Raw genomic sequence first — 20,058 nt, 5'->3', positions numbered from 1 at the left:
TTTCTGGAACTCTCTTGCTTTTTCCATGATCCAGCGGATGTTGGCAATTTGATCTCTGGTTCCTCTGCCTTTTCTAAAACCAGCTTGAACATCAGGAAGTTCACGGTTCACATATTGTTGAAGCCTGGCTTGGAGAATTTTGAGCATTACTTTACTAGCATGTGAGAGGAGTGCAATTGTGCAGTAGTTTGAGCATTCTTTGGCATTGCCTTTCTTTGGGATTGGAATGAAAACTGATCTTTTCCAGTCCTGTGGCCACTGCTGAGTTTTCCAAATTTGCTGGCATCTTGAGTGCAGCACTTTCACAGCATCATCTTTCAGGACCTGGAACAGCTCAACTGGAATTCCATCACCTCCATTAGCTTTGTTCGTAGTGATGCTTTCTAAGGCTCACTTGACTTCATATTCCAGGATGTCTGGCTCTAGGTCAGTGATCACACCATCGTGATTATCTGGGTTGTGAAGATCTTTTTTGTACAGTTCTTCTGTGTATTCTTGCCACCTCTTCTTAATATCTTCTGCTTCTGTTAGGTCCATACCATTTCTGTCCTTTATCGAGCCCATCTTTGCATGAAATGTTCCTTTGGTATCTCTGATTTTCTTGAAGAGATCTCTAGTCTTTCCCATTCTGTTGTTTTCCTCTATTTCTTTGCATTGATCACTGAGGAAGGCTTTCTTATCTCTTCTTGATATTCTTTGGAACTCTGCATTCAGATGCTTATATTGTTCCTTTTCTCCTTTACTTTTCACTTCTCTTCTTTTCACAGCTATTTGTAAGGCCTCCCCAGACAGCCATTTTGCTTTTTTGCATTTCTTTTCCATGGGGATGGTCTTGATCCTTGTCTCCTGTACAATGTCGTGAACCTCATTCCATAGCTCATCAGGCACTCTATCTATCAGATCTAGTCTCTTAAATCTATTTCTCAGTTCCAGTGTATAATCATAAGGGATTTGATTTAGGTCATACCTGAATGGTCTAGTGGTTTTCCCTACTTTCTTCAATTTAAGTCTGAATTTGGCAATAAGGAGTTCATGGTCTGAGCCACAGTCAGCTCCTGGTCTTGTTTTTGCTGACTGTATAGAGCTTCTCCATCTTTGGCTGCAAAGAATATAATCAATCTGATTTCGGTGTTGACCATCTGGTGATGTCCATGTACAGAGTCTTCTCTTGTGTTGTTGGAAGAGGGTGTTTGTTATGACCAGTGCATTTTCTTGGCAAAACTCTATTAGTCTTTGCCCTGCTTCATTCTGTATTCCAAGGCCAAATTTGCCTGTTACTCCAGGTGTTTCTTGACTTCTTACTTTTGCATTCCAGTCCCCTATAATGAAAACGAATCTACCTGCAATACAGAAGACATGGGTTTGATCCCTGGGTCAGAAAGATCCCTTGGAGGAGGAAATGGCAGTCCACTCCAGTATTCTTGCCTGGAAATTTTCATGGACAGAGAAGCCTGGTGAGCTATAGTCTGTGGGGTTGCAAAACAGTGGGACACGATTTAGTGACTAAACAAGAAAATGAAAGTATGAAGATGATTTATTATAACTTTAAGAGAGGAATAGGAAGAATGGCAATGTTAGCAATGTGTCTAAAGTTACATGGCTCATTGTCAGAGACAACGACAAAAGCAGAGACTAATAGCGTCAGAGTCTAATCGCTACAGTCATTAAAGATTATCCAAGTTAAGTCATCTGTCTAGTTCTTGAATTCTCTCTCCAGCTTTTCCCTTTGAGTTGTCTCTTTCACCCTTGAATACTCTCAGCAACAGAGTTTACTAGTCTCTAAGAGAAACATTTAATCCTTGACAAGAAATATTACTGTTAATAGATCATCCCTTAGATGAGAAGAAAGTGTTTTCTTTATCATCTCTACCCATTCCTCTTTGTTCTAGCTTTTGGAGTCATGAAAAACAAGTCAAATATATTTTAAACTTGAGAGTTCTGCTAGTTATCAAGGACAGCTGATTTTTTCTTTTATAAACTAAAATTTCTTTTTGATTAAGAGGCTGTTTTTTTTAGTAAAATATATTGTGTTCTCCTTATCAAAAACTTAGAAAATTTAGGCAAGAACAGAAATCATTCAGTTGCCCATCAGTGACCTTTCTTAATTATGAGTGTATTAATAGTTACCACCTTCTCATAGGTTTTATCCTTGGTGTAGCTATTAATTTTACTGTGTTCAAAAATTTTTCCATGATTAGCAAAGATCTTAATATGCTTATTTTACATAATATTAATTTCTAATCATATTATTTTATTTAAGTGGCACACTTTTTATTAAGTAGATATTTAGCTCTTAATTGATGAGCTGACAATGACTGGTTTTTAAGTCTTGAAGTCTCTCCAGTTTTTCTCAACAATATGTAAGAGTTATTTTTCCTTTTGTGCATACATCATCACCTGCTTTATAAAATACAGCTCTAAGATAGATTCCTGGGAGAGATATTCATGGGGTAAAGGGCTTGAACCTTTCAAAAGACCAATATACATTTTTCCAGTTCCTTTCCACTTTCAACTATCACCAGCAATTTAACAAGAGAAATATTTTCATTGCATCCTTTCTGGTACTGGTCATTCTTTTATATATAATATGATCACATTTGGCATGCAATGTGTCTGTCTTACTGGTAGACTTCATAGTTATAGAGGTCAGTAAAGTAGAATGCACTTTCAAATGATATCTTCCAGGTATATTTTCTATTCTTGGAAGAAGCTGTTCTTTTTATTCTATGACTCTTAGTGATTTTTGTTTTCTATTTAATAACCTCTTCTCAGTCATATTTAGTTTTAATAATTCTCCTAGTTATTTTATCTTTTAATTTTCTACATTATGTTTTACTACTAAGAATTTTTGAATTCTGTGTATGCATACCATGAGTCTTTCTCATAGTCATTTCTCCACTATTTTTTGCTTAGAAAATTCTTCCCCACTGAAAGGATTGACTAACATTTGTTGATGCTTTCCCATCATTTTGTTTCAATATTCGACTTTTAAATGCAATTCAACCATTCTCATGGTATTCCGAAATAATTATTTCCAAAACTTTTAACTGTCTCAACATTGCTTATTATCATTCCATTTCCTGCCCTTATTTTTAATGCTTCTCTAATGATATGCTTTTATGAAATATGTATTGAATTACTTCTCTCTCTCTCCCTCACACACTGCTACCACCACCACTACCACCGCCAGCATCACCAGCAATAACATCTAAGCCCTGTGACATCTTTGCTTCTGCAGTAATCTAATTGGTATTTTCTTACATTTAAGAGTCATATATTTATCAAAAATTCTATTGCATACACATAGATTTAAGCCTTTTATATTACTTTTGCTATGATTACAAGATTTATTTCTTTCTCCTTTGGTCGAAGGACTCACTGTTTCCATAGTTAGCATTCATACGTATGCATCTGTGCACACACAATGTCAGAAACTGAATGTTGGCTATGGACTACAGGATCTGATTGTTCTGGGTGACTTTTGCATAAATTTTGCTCTTGAATATGTCATTTTCGAAACCAGGTTTTTTTGTCTTTCTTGGTGTAATCTGGTAAACTACTTTCTTGTAATATGTATCGCCTTCCCTCCACATTTCTTCTGAATATTGCTTCTTTTACAGCAAATTATGCTTTCGTTGTCAACAGGACAATTAGTGACACCTCTGACACAATGAAAGTAGTAAAACTGTTTCTGGTGTTGTAGTAGCAATATATATACCTTCATTCTTGTTACAAAATGGTATATCCTTAAAAATCTTCACATTCTGCAAAGGTATGAAAAATAGGGATATGGGAAAGGATTAGAGAAAGATTACCTCAAATATATTAAATCAGAGCTAATAAAATATTAATAAACCACCCCGACCACCCTACCAAAAGTAGATCTCCATCTTATCCCTCTTTGTTCAATAAAATATGAGCAGACACTTAAATCTCCACCTACATTCCACCATCAGTCTGAATTTTGCATTCTTTTTTTAAAGATTTTTTTTTTTTTTATGTGGACCATTTTTAAAGTCTTTATTTAATTTGTTACAATATTTTTTCTGCTTTTGTGTTTTGGCCACAAGGCATGTGGGGTCTTAGCTCCCAGACCAGGGATCAAACCCATGCCCTCTGTGTTGGAAGGCAAAATCTTAATTACAAGACCACCAGGGAAGTCCCCAAGTTTTGCATTATTAATCCTAGAGTTCCATGTTTCCTCCTTCATGATGTAGACTGTGGAATGGCACTCACTCGTTCTATTGGCAGATGGTCTCTCGGTTTTCACTGTTGGTGGTGGTTTAGTCACTAAGCTGTGTCTGACTCTTGCAACTCTGTGGACTATAGCCTACCAGGCTCTTCTGTCCATGGGATTTCCCAGGCAAGAATACTGGAGTGGGTGCTATTTCCTTCCCCAGGTGATCTCCCCAACCCAGAGGTTGAACTCTTGTTTCCAAATCAATCAGCAGCCTCAGATCAGATCATTCTCTCAGTCGTGTCCGAGTCTTTGCGACCCCATGAATCACAGCACACCAGACCTCCCTGCCCATCACCAATTCCCGGAGTTCATTCTGACTCACGTCCATCGAGTCAGTGATGCCATCCAGTCATCTCATCCTCTGTCGTCCCCTTCTCCTCCTGCCCCCAATCCCTCCCAGCATCAGAGTCTTTTCCAATGAGTCAACTCTTCACATGAGGTGGCCAAAGTACTGGACTTTCAGCTTTAGCATCATTCCTTCCAAAGAAATCCCAGGGCTGATCTCCTTTAGAATGGACTGGTTGGATCTCCTTGCAGTCCAAGGGACTCTCAAGAGTCTTCTCCAACACCACAGTTCAAAAGCATCAATTTTTCGGCGTTCAGCCTTCTTCACAGTCCAACTCTCATATCCATACATGACCACAGGAAAAACCATAGCAGCCTAAGTGACCATTAAAAGCAGAACTTGGATTACATACGTTCCCAGCTCAAGGCCATTCAAGAACTATGTTTTGAATACATTCCCAAATCTTTGCCCTGCATTTCCTGGTTATAGACTCATTGCCTCCACTCTCTCCCTTACATGCAGTACTCTATTGACAAGCTCTCCCTCTTCTACATCCTAGAATGCATCATGCTGTTCCTGCTTCACTGTTTTCCCACTTTCAGATCATTTTTAACATAATGGTCTTCTCTGAACTTTTAAATGTTGCTTAGCTGCCATTTTATCATCTTTCATGTCACAGAGAGGCCACCCCCAATCACCCTACAGAAAGCAGATCTCCGTCTCTCCCGGCTCTTGCCATGTTTCTCAAGGATGTTGACTTTCATTTCCCAGGGTGCTGTCAATGTTTAATACGCACATTTGACATACAGATGTTTAATAGATATTTTATGCCTGCAGCAAATATTCATTATACACTTGTTATGTACCAGACCCTTTTCTAAGCCATGCATGTAGATCAGTGAGCAATGGAGACAAAAATTCAACTGCTTAAACCGTAGAAATCATTCTTTTTATACCTATACTTTCCACATATTGTAGTGCCATCCTGTGATCAAATATGGTCTTTGTGTGAACAATCTTCCAAGGCGGTATGCATGAGACTAATTTTATTCCTTCCTGCATTTAAATAATTTTAAAAAGATATGAAATTCTAGTTTCAAAGTTCATGTTGAGAGGGGAGGCTTTTATCCATCTCAACTTTTCAGTCAATACCTCATTATATTCTAACCTTCAAATTTGCTGTTAAGAGGTCTGATATTAATCTGATCCTTTATTCATTTTATGTACTGGACTTCCCAAAATATTATCATGATTTTCTAGTAAAATAAGGATAAATTCATTATCACTCTTAGCAGTAGGGAGGACATCACATTGATATAGCTGTGTAGTGCCACCAGAGGGGCCAGCTGGAAAGAACATCCATAGAGATCTGCCCTGTGTGCAAGGGATTTAAGGTGGATCTTTCAAGATGGGAGAATGATGGAGACTGGGCAATATATGTGATGTTACTAATTTAGGATTGGTAGATTTAGCCAGAGCTTCCCTGGAGGCTCAGCAATAAAGAATCCTCCTGCCAATGCAGGAAGTGCAGGTTCGATCCCTGGGCCAGGAAGATTCCCTGGAGAAGGAAATGGCAATCCACTCCAGGATGCTTGCCTGGGAAATCCATGGACAGAGGAGCCTGGTGGCTACTAGTCCATGCAGTCGCAAAGGGTCAGGCACGACTCATCAACTAAACAGATTTAGCCAAGTGAGGGGTCTGGAGAGAATCTTGATAAGAAAGATAAGAAAGCTGTTTGCCCAGGTGAGCAGGATGTTATCTCAGGTAAATTTAATTGCAGGAATTTCTTGATGGGAACACTGAAATCTTGAATTATTTATTGGTTTACAGTCTTATCACCCCTGAGAAAACATTTTATAGAACAAAAATTTATTTTGACCTAGCTATTCCTTATGTTGAAAGTGGTAGCAATTCTCTTAGGGGATTTTTTTTTCTCCTCCTTTATAATTTTCTTAATCTATGAAGCAGCTGTTCTTCTATGTCTTACATGATGCTATGGCTTCTTTCCATATGACATCTTTTATCTTCTGTAATTATGAAACTTCTTGGTCATTACTACTAAAAATATGTCCCACACACCATTATTTATTTTCTCTTCAGTCATTTGCTATATTATAGATGTTGGCTCTTACCCATCTATTCTCTTTTTCTCTTCACTTTTACAGTTTCAAACTGGGAAAATGTCAACGATCTGAACTTTAAGTTTGCTGGTTCATTTCATGATCATTCTACCAGTATCACCAATTGCTTTTTTTAATTCTTACTCTTGATTACTTTTATTCCTCTGTTTTTCTCCTATCCTCTTTATAATTCTGTAAATATTAATATGCATATTTTAGTCTCCTATTAACTGGTATATAAACTTGATTTCTCCCTTTATGAGATATTCAGTTTGCCGGCCCTGGCTGTCTTGTACTTTTTTTTTTTCCCCCTCTGCGCTCTCATTTCCCTGGAAGTATCAGTCAAGTGACTTAAGTCTTACGTCCTTCTGAGATTTAGATAGTAGTGATAGAAAGCATATTCCAAAGGTGAGAGTTATAAATGTGTTGATTTACATGTTATAGGTCTTTGTGGGGAAAAAAAAAGCTTGTGGGTAAGGTATGTAGAGAATAAAAATAGGTAAAAAAAAAAAAAAGAAAGAAAGCATTTTGCCCAGGCTATTCAGTAACTTATGACCACTGACTGGCTGTCCAGCTATTCATTGTGGCATTCAGTGGGCTAAACAATCTTTCAGCACATGATTAAAGAAATTTTACCCTCTTAATTTTATTCCTTTACCCCAAAAAACAGAGAAATAATTCTAAAAATATAATCATTAATTTGTTGATTCATCAGTAAATTTGGGGCAGTAACCACTTGCTTTGGATTGGGATGCAATACTGTGTAAGTCCCAATCTCTTACACAGTAAAAAGAAAAACACAGTTCACAGGGTCTATGAAGATGCATAAAGGAGGTCATTAACTCTGCCTTAAGAGGAAGAGAAGAAAAATCCACAGAGGCTGTGATAGTTCACAGAGGTTTTAAAATTTGGCAGGAGTTGCCAGAAGGCTCAAGGGGAGGAACAGAATTCTTATTCTAAGGAACAATATGAGAAAATGCTTCGAGCTGTAGTGGCCAAGTAGTTTGGATTCTTGTCAGTGTAAAATCAGGTTTTTCAGGGTTTGACTTGGGAGATACATCTAAGAAAGCATTAGAAGCCAGATCATGCAGGTCCCATATTCTATAATAGGTTATTATTTTCCCTGTGGATGGTTATGAGTCATTTAAGGATTATAAGTACAAGAGTGATTGAATCAGATTTATATTTTAGAAATTTTAGGCATGTGGCATTGCGGAGGCTAAATAGGGAGGAAGCAAGGATAATATCAGTGAGATTATTACAAGGATATTGGTGTAGTCGTGTGAAAGATGATGAAGAAAAGGGCCTGGAATTAGGAATGATAGTAAAAATGAGAGCATTATGCTTTTATGTGCACAATGCATTATGCCAAAGATACTGATATTATAATACTACACCAATGGGCTTCCCTGGTGGCTCAGAGGTTAAAGCGTCTGCCTCCAATGTGGGAGACCTGGGTTCGATCCCTGGGTCGGGAAGATCCCCTGGAGAAGGAAATGGCAACCCACTCCAGTATTCTTGCCTGGAGAATCCCATGGATGGAGGAGCCTGGTAGGCTACAGTCCATGGGTCGCAAAGAGTCAGACACAACTGAGCGACTTCACCTTCACCTACTACACCAATAGCAAGAAAAAAAATCCAAATAGGTTTGAGTGTGAATAAGTCAACTGGGAAATTTTTATTTCCTGTCAGATTTCAGAAAAAAAAAAAAGAATACAATCTAGATATGTGCTGTACTATCCTAACAAAAAAAGGAGTCTTTATTTCTCGCTGTATCATGAGCTCACACCTGTACAGATGTATCCTCTAGCAGTTAGGGAATCAAAAGTCAAAAGAAAAAGAAAGGAAGTTGTTTGGGCAAATTTTATTTTACTTTTAATAATGTTCACTCAAAAGTGGAGATTTCTGTTTATTTTCTTTCCTTTGTGTTTTTCGGAATTCAAGTTCCCTGCTCTTTCCACCACACGCCTAAGCTCATCCTTTAGGGAATATGCCTTCTGATCGCTATAAATATCTGAAACTTTTGTTTTCCTGTGTATCTTCAAGATGTTTAGATAACTGCAGTTTTCATAACTAGGGACAATTTTTTAAAATTTCTCTTGAGATTGATGTCAAGGTGAAGCTCTCTTACATTTTTGTTTCTTAAGCCCTGAACATATTTAGGAAAAAGAAATATTGGGTTAATTTAAAATTCACGTGCAGGATTTGAGTCTTTCTGCATCACATTCCATATCTCTTCCAAGTCCTAGAAACATAACTTGATGAAGCAGCCATTTCATTTCCAGTTTATGCATCATAAAGGGATCATTGAAATCAAAGGATCTGCTAAACTCTGTAACTTATGGGGAAAAAAATTTTCCCCCTCAGAAAGTTCATTCTGAAAGTGCAGGATCAGGAATAGGCTTTTATTTCCACATTGGAGATAAGTATATTTGCTTCACTGAGTCCCATGTTCTTTTACAGACTTTCTATCCAGTAGCAATTCCATAGTTTCTGATAAGAGTGTCAGCTCAGGAACCATCAGCCTTATCAGCACCTTCTCTTTGCGATTACATTCATATATCACATTTTTAAATTGTTAACCTTGATTTTTGTCCTTCAGTTAGTATCACTGCATCTCAATCCAGAAGGACAAGTCAATGTACTGAAAAAATTATGTACTCTTCCTTACTTTTTAAAGTTTTTAGTCATCATTCAGAGTTACTCCATCTTTTCTCTCCCTCTCCTTTTCTCTTTCTCTATATTTTACTATCCCATTATAAATAACTCAATTTTATATTTTATATATTACATTTTAAATGTATTTTAAATACATCTAACCTTCCCAACATGAATTCTAACTTTTTCCCAATCCAGGACATTTGAAAGAAGATAGGAGATAAATGGTCTTCCTTAGCCCAAACTCTCCTGATTCTTCTCACCTGTCCTTCATGAGTATTGTTTTTCTCACTTTATGGATGGAGAGACAGGTTGTCTAATGGGAAGTCTCATGCCCAATTCACAACTTAAATATGATGTGGACTAGAATATGTCTTTTTTTATTGAAATATAATTGCTTTGCCATGTTTGTTAGTTTCTGTGGTACAACAAAGTGAATCAGCTATATGTACACATATATTCCCCCCCTCTTAAGCCTCCCACCCTCCCCTCATCCCATCCCTCTAGTCATCACAGAGCACTGAGCTAAGCCTCTTTTGCTATACAGCAGGGCCCCACCAGCTTTCTGTTTTACACATGGTAGTGTATATATGTCAATACTAATCTCCCAATTATCCCACCCTCCCCTTCCCCTCCCCGCCATGTCCAGCTGTCCATTCTCCACATCTGTTTCTCTATTCATACCCTGCAAGTATGTTCATCTGTACCATTTTTCTATATTCCACATGCATTAATATATAATATTTGTTTTTCTATTTCTGACTTACTTCAATCTGTGTTACAGATTCTAGGTCCATCCACATCTCTACAATGACCCAATTTCAATTCCTTTTTTATGGCTAAGTAATATCCTGCTGTATATATCTTTATCTCAATATTGTATTACTTTTTTTGAAACATACTTGTGTAGTTTACATTTATGACAGTCCTCTGGAGTAAATGAAATGGATTTTAATGTCTAATTTCTCATTATCTGTCTTCTCTTTTCACCCAATTTCTTGTATATATTCTATGTTGTCCACTAATCCCTTCATTGTCACCAACATCTTGCACTCTGACAAGGATAATGCTGTTTACTATCTAATTTCTATTGGATACCATGAGTAATAAAATAAAGCAAATGTAATAAAATAAAATTCATTTTTTCCATCTTTGAGACTGATTCATGATCCTGATTGAGTCATAATTCATATGAATTTCTTATAGGCTGTGTATGTGTATGTTCATACTTTCATTTTAATTTATATTTTGGGCAACAATCAAACATTAGTCTTAAGCAAAAATGTTGTGGTGAGAAACTTCAGATTCAACTCTAGAAAACGAAGGACAAAGAGTAAGGTAGTAGAGAATGTGTACTGCTGAAATAGAATAGAAATGGCAGTTATTATCATCATAAGGTATTCATACTGTAGTCCTGATAAAATTGCCACGTGAAAAGTACATCACTGATCACACAAAACTTATGGATGCTGACATGAATAGACAAGGAGTGCTGGGGAAGTGGGTGACAATTACCTTCTTAAGGCAGATATTTTAATGTTACTGCTGATGCGTATCTGGAGTAGGAAATGGCAACTCACTCTAGTATTCCTGCCTGGAAAATCTCATGGACAGAGGAGCCTGGTGGGCTATATAGTCCATGGGGTTGCAAAGTCAGACACGACTTAGTGAATAAACATCAGCTGATATATATATGGTACATTTGTGGTTAGAAAATTAAAATGATGATATGTAACATCATAATGATGTTCATTTATTGAAGCTTTGGTATATCTGAGGAATATTAAATTGTCTTTACCTGATAATATAAATTTTATTCCTGTTACTCTAGTAAATTAAAGCATCCTCCAATAACTGAAATTACAATCAGTTCAATTAAGAAATTTAACATCTAAAATGGATACATTTGAAAACCAGTATTACTTTTCATCTTCCTCCAAAAAAGTAATATTGCCATTTAAAGAATTCACAACACTCAGTCTCCAATTGTGAAAATAAATGTATATCATGCTATGTAGTTGATCATAATACGTTTAAAACAAAAAGATTGATAAGATGGGAAACATTTGAGAAAAATATTTTGGATTATAAGATTGCCACTTTTTGCTTAGTCTATAAAGAGGCCTTAATAAAATGCTGAATCTAATATGCCAGAAAGGAACAAATTATGAATGTACAGCATTGTATATTAGACTTTGAACCTAGATATTTGAGAAATCATGATGAATAATCTGGACATCAAAAATTAAAACTTAACTGCTTGGTAATGCAAACAATGAATAATTTCTCAAATTGAGAACATTACATTAAATATAATCACATTTGTTAATGCAATGCATATTTAATCTATAGTTAAAGCATTATTCAAATCTGGCTGAGTTATAAAATGATAAGGTCAATTAAGATAAATATGCATATTAAGGTACCTAGAATGCCCCATTTATTTTAATTTGATAAGCAAATGTATGTAAATAAATATGTGAGTTGAATATTAATGACATAGAATAATAAAATAGTTCAGACTGTACATATAAAATCAGGAACTAATAGAAATAAAGAAGTTATGCTCATAGCAATATATTTTTATAAACTTTGTATCATTAAGATGATTATGAAATCAGCAAGACTTTGAGAGACATTGGATATTTTTTATTAATCTATTTTGAGATGATAATCTCATTTATTTGAAGTAATTTCCTCATCTTCAAGTGTATCTTTACTGTAACCTCAAAATAATATTATGTTTTACAATAAATATATTCCTGCCTTGTGATTTATTGTTCTGTGCTTTGGAGGTAAGAGAATTAAGAAAAATAGCATTTTCATAATAAACCATATATTTAATCCCTTTCTAAATGTTTTCTTTGGAAATTAAATTGCCTAGACACATCTTGATAATACCATCGGTTCACATTCTTTCTTCCTCAATTAATTTACCTATATGAGGAAAACAATACAATTATACTCATCAGGCTTGGTATGATATTTTATTGACATTAATATCACTAAATAACATAAACTTTAATGTCAGTTCTTACAAACATTAAAAATAGAAATGAAAATGAAAAAACACTTTGCCAAGATGTTGATATTCTGTAACCTCAACAGCATCTTCAAGATGAGCAAAATTTAACAGTGAATGACATACTTGAAAATCCCTGGTCCATTTTGCAGACCTCATAGGTACAACCTTTGACTTTCAAGGTTCCCTGTTAAAAACAATATGTGTTTATGATAAATTTTGTAAATAATTTTTAAAAATTACAGGTGCAACCCCTAAAAAATGTCAGTTTTAAAGTCATCTTTAAAAGCAACTTGTTATGGAACTTCCCTGGTGATTCAGTGGTTCTGACTTCACTTTCCAATGCAGGGAGTGCAAGTTCGATCCCTGGTTGGCGGGGCTAAGATGCCACATTCCTCATGTCCAAAAAAATCAAAACAGTAAACAGAAACAATACTGTAACAAATTCAATAAAGACTTAAAATTTTTAAAAGTAACTTGCCAAATATTAGCCTTTCTTTATTCTTCTTAGATAAGAAGTTTTGTAACCTGTGTTTTGAGATCACTGAATAATTATTACCTTCTTCCGGGGTTTAAAGGGAAAATAACTTAATAATTAAGTTTTATCATTATTACTGGCATTGTTGTGATTTAAATGTGATGCAGAATCATTAAAAAGTGTGCTAACCCTAATCCTTTTGTGTTTTGGTTTTTGTTTGCACTTTCAGAGACAAAGACATAGGATGGCATGAACATGGCGCAGTTCTATTACAAAAGAAATGTTAACGCCCCCTATAGAGACCGCATCCCTCTCAGGATAGTCCGAGCAGAATCCGAACTCTCACCCTCCGAGAAAGCCTACCTAAATGCTGTGGAAAAGGGAGATTATGCAAGCGTCAAGAAATCCCTAGAAGAAGCTGAAATTTATTTTAAAATCAATATTAATTGCATCGATCCTCTTGGAAGAACTGCTCTTCTCATTGCAATTGAAAATGAGAACTTGGAACTCATTGAACTCCTCTTAAGCTTTAACGTCTATGTTGGAGACGCCCTATTACATGCTATCAGGAAAGAAGTTGTGGGAGCTGTCGAGCTGTTGCTGAACCACAAAAAGCCCAGTGGAGAAAAACAGGTACTTGCAAAAATATTGGTTTTCATTTATTTTACATGCAGAAGGTTGCTATGGATGGTCAAATTCTCCCCCAATTTTAAGAAATATTAGCACTGAAATCAAAACTATTATGATAGAAAACTACTGCTAAGTACACATTTTATACTCTACAGAAGTCACCATCACCTGCACCTCTTACCCTGGCTAAGGAGCCTTTAATGAGAACCAAAGCAAAACTAAGTAACCTATGGTGGCTTCCCATACATTAGGGACATGTTTATGTAATAGTATATAAATTTAGGGGGGTGGTGCTACCGTGTATATTTGGTGTTTTCTCCTTGTCCTTCATTTTCTGAACATTCTGCAGTAACAGGCTGAATTCTTTTGCTATTTTTCTTTTTAACCTTCTTGCCTGTTTTGGAATTCTGTATCTTATTGCTAAAGTGAGTTGTACATCTAACTCTGATACTGCTTTTTAGCAAACTCTAATGAATTCTTTTAAATGGAGACAAATTTTTTAAAAAAGCAAAAAAGTTTACTAGAAAATAACTGTAGATTTAATATATCACACTTACTATTGGCAAAATGTAGTTGTATCTTAATGTCATCAGTATAAACTAAGCTAAAATGGTACATGATTATAAATACTATCTGGTTTTTATTCCTGTTATCTCCCTATTTTTTATCCCTAAGGAAGTGGAAAAATCATAGACAGAAATGAATAAGGAATCTATTTTTGTCTGTCTACATTATTCCCTGGTACTGCCCTGTATCTGAACTATTTGATCCTTTATCCTTTCCCATTGAACTCTTCACTTCCCGACATCAAGCCTCATTGACTAATTGCAGAAGACACTGCCTGTATTTCAGTGGCTCAAAATCTGTCCTTTCAAGTAAAATCTTATAAAAACATTTGTTTTTACACCTCTGGCAGTTTCTGTTCTATTTGATAAAGGTGCAAGTATTTTCTGCAAATGACGGACTCTTAGAGACATTGTGGTTTACTCACTACGTCGTGTCTGACTCTTTGTGACCCCATGGACTGTAGCCCCACGAGGCTCCTCTGTCCACGGTATTTCCCAGGCAAGAATCCTGAAGTGGATTGCCATTTCCTTCTCCACGGGATCTTATCAATTCAGGGAGTGAACCTGGGTCTCCTGCACTGCAGGCGGATTTCTTTACTAACTAAGCCATCTTAGAGACATTACATTCTTTTAAAGCAAGACCTGCTGTAGCTATTATACCATTATCTTTGCTTTACTGGAGGACTTTGATCAGAATCATTGCCATGATTAAGACAAGAATTTCAAAGCTGGATGTCTCCTGAAAAGGTCTCCCCAAAAGTCTGTGTTCTTTGGCCCATTCTTATGTCTTAACATCAGGCACCCTTTTCCCTCACCTGGCTCCAAACTTTGATAAAACAACACTCCACAATGGCAATACCTCTTTGCTTTTTGCTTTACTGGTTTTTAATTTTTTGTTTCATATCCAGTTGTTTGGGTTACCTTCCCACCATATTGATCTGCACCTTGATTATTAATAAAAGGTAGTAAAGGTTTGCAAAGGTTTGAAATCTGGCAGGAGTCTGAAATATCCCAGGCCATGTATTTCTGGACAATTTCTCTTGTATCAGTTTGTAAGACAAGAATTTTCCAACTTGTACTATCCTTGACAGGGGTGAACAGGTAGTAGTAACATTTAAAGACATATGTTATGTTATATCCCAGTTTTCCACCACTAGAGAAACCGGACACTTAGACAGGAATGAGTAGGAATCTGTTCTTATCTGTGTAAGTTAGGTGCTACTTCCCCAGTCACCTTGTGAATTTGAAACACCTTGCACAATCATACTCCTAAAGTATTTGCATTCCTTAATAACAATGATCTTATATTGTATACCCTCTTGTTTATTATGTATAAAAGCAACCATGAGACAGACTTGGGACTGTGTGTCTAGATCATTTAAGATTGTAACAGGTCTGTAGAACAAAATTGCTATTGTGTTTTTCCTGCTTATTACTATATAATCTTCTTAATTTTATTGTCTAGAGAGCAGTGACCAAACATTTCAGTGTCTCTTTAGTCAATGACATTTGTTCTGGCCAAAGTAATTTGGTGTCTGGAGAAGATATCTGCTATTATGAGATTGTTTGTTGGAAGATGTTCAACTTCTGAGCTAAACTCTAGTCTGACAAGTAGGTCTTGGCTTTTTAGAGGCACTTGATCTGGAACCCTGATCATTAATAAAAGGCAGTAAAGGTTTGCAATCTGTCAAGAGTCTGAAATATCCCAGGCCTTGCGTTTCTGGAGGATTTCTTTTATATCAGTTCGTAAGCCAAGAATTTTTCTTTTTTGTTTGCACATTCTAGAATTCCTCTTCAGCAAAGACCCTGAGAATCAACAAAAGTTGTATCTTTTGGTTTGAACTTTGTAATTTGGAAAGAGCAACTCCAACCTACCTCAGAGTTCCTGGTATCTTGTACAATAAAAGTGAGGGTGTAACACCAGGAAATGTATACAGTATGGCACATAAAAGAGGTCCTTGGGGTTTGTGGGGGAGAGAGGGGGGAAGACGAACCCCATTAGAGCTTGGCTGTTTATCTGTGACTTACTTAGACAATGCATCTCTTAAGTATGGCCAACATCATTTGGAATAAAAGTTTCCATTAGCCAGCATCTGGTAGGTAACAAATAAATGCTTGACAGGATTTTTTATCTCATAAATTGTAATTCCTTAGAAGATTCTTGTGATCATGAAAGCCATTTTGTGTTTACTCTGTTTGCCTCATTTGCAGTCTTACAGGCCACCCTCAAAGACCCTGGAACACATTACCATTAATTTTGTTGAGGTCACTGAAGCTGAGTGTTAAAACCTAAGAACAATAATATCCAAGTGGTCAAAATCAGCATAACTTGTCTTAAAATGAGTCAAGTAAAAGGATCTATTATAAAAACACACAAATCTGATGATCAGGACATTTAAAACTTAAAATGTGACAGATGTGGATCAGGAAATAGACTCTTCTCTGACGAATGTGTCACATGTTAATTTCTTTCTCTGGAATAAGATGCAATGCGTGATTGCCTCCTGAAATCATGGGGGCTTGAGATTTCAGATTACTCGGCTTATTCTTCCAGTACATTCTCCAGGGAACAATTTACAATTTGCATATGCTTTTTGGGCCAGGTCTGAGCCCCGTCACTGGGGAGGAGACATGATTTTTTTTTTTCTAGAGTCTAGTTGTGGAGAGAGACAGGAAAAATATCATGGGGATATGAGTAAATGTAATCACAATGGAAAAGAGAAATCAATCCTTGGGTAATTATGAAACTAAACTGACTAGACATGGTAAATACAAAATATTATTGGGTGGAGGGCATCGGGGGAGCAGGAGAAAGGCCTGAAGGAGAAGGACGAATGTTTGTTTATAACCGGGGAAAGTTAATTCCAGTAACTGAGGTAGAGACTCTAAAAGAGGTATATGAGACCTGTTTGGATATACTCAGCTTTTGCTTATTGACATTGACATCTAGGAGATTATCAGACATTTTGGTCTTAAGAAAGGGGTTTGGGATTGATATACAGACGATAGGGAGGACCTTGAAGTGCATAAAGTCACCTGTCTTCCAATCACTTTGACATTGGTTGTATGTCCTTTCCCTTGTATATTGTTTAACTGTTTATAATTGTGAGTATGTTAAAAACTTTTCTCAATGCCACATCTAATAAATAAATAAATGGGCACAGATTATTAATTATTTTCTTCCCTATTTCATGTACTTCTTCATAAATCAAGATACTTAGTCCTTAGTGTTTTCATTTTTACTATAAAAAATGGAAAGAGCAATACTTTCTTTCTTTTCATGTAGTATACAGCATGGAGAACCTGTCATTCTCCACATTGGGCAGGGAGATGGGAGATTACATATTCTTACTGAGACTGCTTCCTGGCTGGAATCATTACTCTGGTACTTTCTGCTGATTTTACTGAACTTTTCTTTAACCTCCTTAATGCCGTATTTCTCCGTAGGGAATAACCAACAGTGACTTCTCAGCTCCCTTTTTTCAGTCAGTTGATTGGTTACTTGACTTCTAATTATTTCTAGCAGACCTTTCTCTTTGATGTCTTCTAAGGCCAGGTTCAATTTCAGTTTCAGCTGCTTTAGTAAATGTTTATCAGAAGCAGAACTTTCTTTTTCACTCTTCACTTAGACACTAGTACCGAATCTTCAGTACCATCAACATTTCTGGGAGGACTTCTTACTTCAGTTTGTGGGATCCCACCCCAAGAGTCTCTGATATAGCTGGTCTGGAAGGGGTCCCTGGGACTTGTGTCTTGGTTTCTCACAAGTATGAAAGTGATACTAATGCTTCTGTTCTGGAGACAACACTTTGAGAACGGCTGACTTAGAGAATGTTGAAAACTACAGAATACCTATAGTTGTATACCTCGTGTTAGGTATGGTTGCATTATACCATGATAACCTTGCTTTGGGGAGATTTCAAATAACTATCTTAAATACCAGTGATTAAGTGGTATTTAATACAAAATAATTTTCCAATTTCACTAATGCATTTATTATATTTTCCCTTCTTTGGGAAAAATACTTTGCTAAACATTACTTATCTATTCAGTAGTTAAGATCCTAGAGTATTTCAATTGAAGAAATTTTGATTTGAAAGCCCCACTAAAAAGAGTATCAGATTTTATCATTTCAAGAGACCTTGGAGATCATCTAACCCAGTCACTTTGTTTTGTAGAAGAGGGAAAAGTATTTGGGATTTAACCTGACCAAAAGAATCTATAAACCAATATCTAGCATCCAACCTGCAGATAGCCTGAATGATGAATATTCATCGAACTTGTCATCATGCCAGTAACTCATGATAAGAAGTTTATTTGCATTATCTCATTTCATCTTCACACTATCTGGTGAAGGTTGGTCCCATTGTTCTCCCCATTTACAGATGAGGAAGTGAAAGCACAAAAGTATTAGTGACACATCCCAGATCACAGAACCAGGAAATATCAGTGCTGGAACTCGAGTCACGGAAAATCATCACCAGGCTATCTGGCTCCAGCCACTGTGCCAATTTGGATAGCAATCATTTAAATGATTAGCTAATTATCCTATTTAGGATATGAGTTACATAAATTTAAAAGAGCCTCTAGAGTTACGTATTTAGGCTGTGCCTCTATCTTGTCTATTATGATAGCATTTATAATTTAGTTGCTCAATTGATACTAAGTCATTAGAAGTAATTAGAAGCTGTGGAATGCCAGGGAAGAGTAGACTTGAGTGACAGAAATGCTGACTTCTAGCCCCGTTCAACACTTGCTAACAGGACAAGCCTCTGAAAATCATTCTGAGCCTTGGTTTTCTTGGTATTAATTGGAATCATAGAATTAACTTACTTGCTTCTTCATGTCTGGTGGTGTTAAAGTTCTGTAAAAGTGTTTCATAAGTTGACATGTAATAACAGCATAATATATTGTATTACTATATTATGTCATAATCTCTGTCTTCCTATTGACAAACAAATATACCAATAACACAACATACACTAAAACATAAAGTTCAGCATGGGCAATTTACCTTCTGGAGTGCATAGCTTCTTTTTCATTTGAAAAATACAATTACTGGAACTAGAAACCCTATTTAGGGAGGCCAAAGGAGAATTTAATTGTTTACCCTTTTCCTTTCTATCTCAGTGCGCCTAGGGGATTTCAAAAAATAATTTCTGTGGATATGCTAATGCAATTTGTGGCTTTAGAAAGAGTACCTATTATGTAATCAGGAAATCAAAGGATGAAATAGGAGACTGGCATGAACAAGTTAATGTAAATATGCATCCAACCCAAAATATACCCTGCTGACTAAAAATAAGGGACATTTTTAATTGATATGGATGCTAATAAATATATCCCTGGCTACTGGGAAGAGATAGAGTTTACTTTTATCTCTCGTCTTCATTTGATTTTAGTTGCTGGACTTTAGAGCAAGTAATTTACTTCTGCAGACTCATGAATTTCATATAGTCCTTTTTAAATGTCCTGTGCTAAGGCAGCCTATATATTCTAGTCTTTAGAGCTGCCTCTTGCAGAGTGAAAATATTTCCACTTCCTCAGTGGTTAACCAGTTGAGGTTACCCTTTTTGATTTGCTTCTGTTACATTCTGGATATTCACGGTCAGTTCAGTTCAGTCGCTCAGTCGTCTCCGACTCTTTGCAAGCCCATGAATCATAGCATGTCAGGCCACCCTGTCCATCACCATCTCCCGGAGTTCACTCAAACTCATGTCCATCAAGTCGGTGATTCCATCCAGCCATCTCATCTTCTGTTGTCCCCTTTTCCTCCTGCCCCCAACCCCTCCCAGCATCAGAGTCTTTTCCAATGAGTCAACTCTTCGCATGAGGTGGCCAAAGTACTGGAGTTTCAGCTTTAGCATCATTCCTTCCAAAGAAATCCCAGGGCTCATCTCCTTCAGAATGGACTGGTTGGATCTCCTTGCAGTCCAAGGGACTCTCAAGAGTCTTCTCCAACACCACAGTTCAAAAGCATCAGTTCTTCAGCACTCAGCTTTCTTCACACTCCAACTCTCACATCCATACATGACCACAGGAAAAACCATAGCCTTG

General features: G+C 36.5%; 1 protein-coding gene across 1 annotated transcript in view; it reads left to right on the top strand.

The window, feature by feature from the left end:
- The window catches only part of TRPC4 (transient receptor potential cation channel, subfamily C, member 4), a 207,420-nt gene that overhangs the window by 48,954 nt on the left and 138,408 nt on the right, over positions 1 to 20,058 (top strand). The window contains exon 2 of the mRNA XM_010835641.1: positions 13,035 to 13,438. Within this exon, the coding sequence (XP_010833943.1) occupies positions 13,055 to 13,438 (384 nt within the window). The 5' untranslated portion in view covers positions 13,035 to 13,054. The remainder of the gene's footprint in view (positions 1 to 13,034; positions 13,439 to 20,058) is intronic.

The sequence above is a fragment of the Bison bison genome, unplaced genomic scaffold, assembly GCF_000754665.1.
Source record: "Bison bison bison isolate TAMUID 2011002044 unplaced genomic scaffold, Bison_UMD1.0 scf7180017864048, whole genome shotgun sequence".
Taxonomy (NCBI): domain Eukaryota; kingdom Metazoa; phylum Chordata; class Mammalia; order Artiodactyla; family Bovidae; genus Bison; species Bison bison.
This window is presented reverse-complemented; position numbering and strand designations above follow the sequence as displayed.